General features: G+C 39.8%; 1 protein-coding gene across 1 annotated transcript; it reads left to right on the top strand.

Annotated features, from left to right (window-relative positions):
* The first annotated feature begins 2,500 nt into the window (after nucleotides 1-2,500).
* LOC107100391 lies at nucleotides 2,501-4,634 on the top strand. Its single transcript, XM_015398850.1, has 4 exons — nucleotides 2,501-2,627; nucleotides 2,704-2,754; nucleotides 3,855-4,049; nucleotides 4,214-4,634. Exons 1-4 carry the CDS (start codon nucleotides 2,564-2,566, stop codon nucleotides 4,609-4,611), a joined length of 708 nt encoding a protein of 235 aa, XP_015254336.1. The 5' UTR covers nucleotides 2,501-2,563; the 3' UTR covers nucleotides 4,612-4,634.

Raw genomic sequence — 4,634 nt, 5'->3', positions numbered from 1 at the left:
GCAGCGCTCAGGAAGCCCGTCTGTCTGTCAGCTAAGGCTGTCGGTCACGTGACGCAGCAGGAAGGGCTGACAGCCAATCAGAGCCGAGCTGTCCAGCTGATCAGGGGTCCTTCAAGTGAAGGGAAGCGGCTCTGCTGAGCTCAGGAGTCCTGATGGTGTCAGTTTCCACATTATTAAAACCAACAGCAGAACTACTCCACAATGTTTACCAAATTAATGAGACTGGATTAATTTGGATTAATGTTGTTTGCATTAGGTTGGGGAGTAAAAAAGGTCACAACCAAATGCTTGCTACCAGTTTAAATACAATAAGATTATAATATTTACTGATACCTGCAGTAAAAAACGATTTTAGTTTTTAGTTAGTTAGATTTTAGTCCAACTTTTTTACACATCCTTTTAGACATACTTCTTTCTGATAGTGTTCACTCAAGAAGCAGCTGCTTAATTTAGCTCTTGATCATCACCAAGAACATAAATGAGGGTTGTGGATGCTCCACTGGACCACAGACTGGACTAACGTCTCCCAGACAGCAGATGAAGTCCCATCATGTTTGTTGATGACCCCATTCTTTGCATAAGGCTTGAGCTCCCTTCCCTCCCATCCCACATCCATCCAGGTTAGAAACAAATGCCTGTTACTTCATATTTGGCTCTAGTTTAAACTACAGATCATTACTTAAACATATGGACAGTATAATATTAACTGTGAAAAAAAGCCTGCAGTTTCCAAGCTCATAATCTCCTCTTCTAACCATGCATCCTGTCCTTGAGCACTAAACGCATTGGTGGTGTTTAGGGGAGCAACAATCTCTTGTGGAGAAAGCAGAAAAACCAGTTTAAACTTGTCAAAGACAGCCAGGAAAGGGCAGCGGTAGAATTATAGACAGGAGGGGCGATCTGAGCTTTCATAAATTTTACTTTTTCCTCATAGAAATTAAGATAGCTCTAAATAAAACCAGAGGCTTGGTACAATTTTCCTGAATAATAATTCAGTTCAGTGTATTTATATGGCACCAGTTCACAACACATCTCAAGGCACTTTATAATTCAACCAGATCATGCTATCTAAGGAAAACCACTTGATTGCATCAACTCAATGACTCGAAGGCAATACCTCACACTAGGCATGCTTTTAGCGACAGTGGAGAGGAAAAAGCCCCTTTTAACAGGAAGAAACCTCGAGACCAGACTCAGTGTGATAGGATGAAGAGAGCACATTCAGCCAGTCACAGTCAGAGAAACAGGACTACACTGAAAAACAGGCCAATCTCAAACATCTATAAACAAAGGTGTTAGAGATTGAACTAAAAAATTCTGCAGAGTGGGAGAACAGAGATAGAATGAAGCAGAATGATGAAATGGGGGTCCCTATGTCCTCCAGCAGTCTAAGCCTATAGCAGCATAACTATAGAGATAGCTCAGGATAACCTGAGCCACTCTAACTATAAGCTTTATCAAAAAGGAAAGTTTTAAGCCTAGCCTTAAAAGTAGACCGGGTGTCTGCCTCACTGACTAAAACTGGTAGTTGGTTCCACAGGAGAGGAGCCTGATAACTAAAAGCTCTGCCTCACATTCTACTTTTAGAAATTCTAGGAACCACTAGTAGATGCTTTCATTTAGCATCTCTAAATGTTTTTTTTTAATAAGAACTGCATGTGGATTTAATATTGCTGGACCTGAAGTCCATCCTTCTTCCACTGATGCTCAGCTCTCCTACACTCTTTTCTGACAGCACAGGTTGATTCATTCAACCAGGGTTCATATTTGGCTTATACTATCCAGATCTTAAAAGGGGCACAGAATTGAAAGCATTTCGAAGAGCTGAGGAGAATTACAAGTTGAGGTATTTGCAGCAAACATATCAGGATTCAAGTTGGCCTGATTAAAAACATCAGATAAAGAGGAGTTTGAAACACAACAACACAGAATAGGAACAGCTGGGTTAAGTTTGATACAGGGGAGTGAAATCTCATATAAATGATCCATCCAAGCTACATCACAAAGTTTTAAATTAAAAACTGGTAAACCGTAAAATAAAACAAGATCCAGTGTGTCCAGGTTTCTGTGTGGATGCAGACACAGACTGCATCAGATCAAGGGTCAATAATATTTGAAAATTACTATGAAACCAATGTTGCTGTTCTTAGCGTAAAAACAGAAAATTCTGTTTTTGTAGGGTCAGTCTGACCAATAAGCAGCATTTTCTAATTAGGACGTTAAATGTAACTAAAGGAAGATTAACTAATTTAGCATATGGTTTTGCTTCATCTGGGAGTGGCAGCATAAACACGCTGTTATAAACAGTCTTGTAATGCTGCAGTCATACTGTGATTCTGATGCAATGGATGAAAATCCTTTCTTGCACGCTCTCTTCCTAAGTGATGAAACAGATCCTTTAAGCATATTTCTGAGGTTGAGACATGCTGTAAGAAAGAACAGCTTCACTTATTCTAACAGAAGCTTCCTGCCATCCATACAGTAAATATCCTTCTTGGTGCAAAAAAGAACTGATTAATCAGAGAGTCTCTGTAGGTTCTGATTGACTGAAAGCTTTGATACAATGGCAGGCTCCTTTCAGGGGAAATGTCTGTGTGGCGTCCTCGGTGCAGGCCTGTTTATGGCAGGTAAGTGCTGTAAAAATCCAGCATAGAAACGGCTGTACTGATGAGTTATGCTGACAAAGAGCTGCTTCCTCTGTAGGATGTGCATTCTTCATCATAGCAGCCTTTCCAGTTGTTCAGATTGCTTTGGGTAAGTTAGACACTAAATTATTACTCAATTGTATAGTTTTTACCAACACAGGAAGATTTGATTTCTTTATCTTTCTTGCTTTTATATTTTTTAATGAATCAAGTTTCAGGTTTTGGAGAAAATCTGCAGAGATTTACCTTTTTGTTGGAAAGAAAATGGTACACACCTGCCACCTGACAGCTATTTTGGCTATATTTCCAAATTACACTAAAGAAACTAATTCAATGTCCATAAAAATGTTTACTTGTTAGCGATGATCAACATCAAAACCATGCATGTTTAAATTGGAACAAAACGGATAAATCCTTACAAGTACAGTCATGAAAAAAATGGAAGAGCTTTTTAGTAAAAGAATATGCTTTATACTATCAAGTACTAATTCTAGAAAGGAGGACATAGAAGGTCTGAAAAGCGTCTTTTCGGCAGAATCGTGCAATAGCTAAGGATGGAAGGACTAAAAGGTTGTCTTAAGGGAAAGTGATGAAGTTACTCTGCATAAATAACCAGGGTCTAGAAAAAAGTTTAGATGCAGGTTTATTCTAAACCCGGCTCAACTGCGTTTGGCTAAGTTACCTCTGATGGTCAGATGGAGTTTTTCAGAGAGGACCCAAGTAAGAACAGTGAGCCAGAAATGGCTCAGTGAGTTAGAGGTTTATTTATAGTCTAACCTTACAGCACTGCATAAGTCAAAACAAACAAAATATATCATGATAAAAACCTGACTAAGATATATCAGTTTAAAGGATGAAGAATAAAGTAAAACAATATTTGCAAAATAAGCTTGAGAAACACATACCAAGTATGAGCATAAAAAATAGAACAGATAAAGCAAGACCTGACTTATTCTAATAAATCATAAAACTGAAGAAAAACACCAAAAAACACAAATCCAAGTGAGAACCAGAAACAAACAATGATTGTGACACTGGTGATTTCATTTTGTGAATGAATATTCTATTGCGGCTCAAACATGGTTCATTAATGCCTCCAAATACTATTTCTTGCTTAGTATGTTTAATATATGCCAATAAAAGAATATAATGACGCCATTTTTAGGGTTGGTTCAAACAGTTTAAACTAATTTGACTTTTTATGAACAGGCCTGGTTTACAGGGAGGAGTGCCCAATAAGACCAGTCATCCCAGTGTATGTGATGGTGTTTGGGGTCTTGGCCCTGCTGGTGATGGCCATGTTCACGCTGCCAAAGCTCGTGTCTCCTGCAGCAGAGAGTCAGACCATCTGGAAGGTCGGTGTGGCCATCCTGCTCCTCGCGTCTTTCAGCTGGCTTCTCTTCGGTCAGTCCCAGCTCTCAAACGCTGCATTAAAATCCACACGTCTTCTCTTTGTTCTCATGAATCCCATTCTGGGTTTTATTTTAATTTGAATGAACTATTTACTCTGAGAAATATGTTCTTGTTAAGATAATATTTTTTTCTTCATGTGGTTTCTGTGCTCCCAGGCAGTTATCACATTTATTCCATATATCCACCCAACTATAAGAAGAACATCACGGGCTCCACCAGTAGGACCGCCACCCTTCCTGCACCTGACAACCTGACGGCCTCCCAGAACCACAGCCTTCAGAACCTCACACACACCCCGATCTTATTGGGGTTGATTCTAACTGGGTCCCTCAACACCACCGATGGGAGGATAGACAGAAACCTGACAAACAACCAACAACCGTTACCGCAGCTTGTAGCAGCGTCTCCATACTGCAGCAGAACTGTGTACATGTTTGCTTTCTGGACCACCACACTGGTTCACGTGTTTTTGGGAAATGCACTGCTGATCATAATCTGTCTGTTTGGTTTCATGAAGTGTATAGATGTGTTTGTGAAGCAGCTCAAGACCTGAGCTGGCAGCTGATATGGCGTAGT

This window comes from Cyprinodon variegatus, unplaced genomic scaffold (assembly GCF_000732505.1).
Source record: "Cyprinodon variegatus isolate N-32 unplaced genomic scaffold, C_variegatus-1.0 Scaffold966, whole genome shotgun sequence".
Classification (NCBI taxonomy): Eukaryota; Metazoa; Chordata; class Actinopteri; order Cyprinodontiformes; family Cyprinodontidae; genus Cyprinodon; species Cyprinodon variegatus.
This window is presented reverse-complemented; position numbering and strand designations above follow the sequence as displayed.

Coding starts and splice junctions, on each gene's coding strand:
- LOC107100391 (XM_015398850.1), top strand. CDS start 2,564: ATGGCAGGCTCCTTTCAGGGGAAATGTCTGTGTGGCGTCCTCGGTGCA. Junction 2,628..2,703: donor TGCAGGCCTGTTTATGGCAG/GTAAGTGCTGTA, acceptor CTTCCTCTGTAG/GATGTGCATTCTTCATCATA. Junction 2,755..3,854: donor AGTTGTTCAGATTGCTTTGG/GTAAGTTAGACA, acceptor TTTTATGAACAG/GCCTGGTTTACAGGGAGGAG.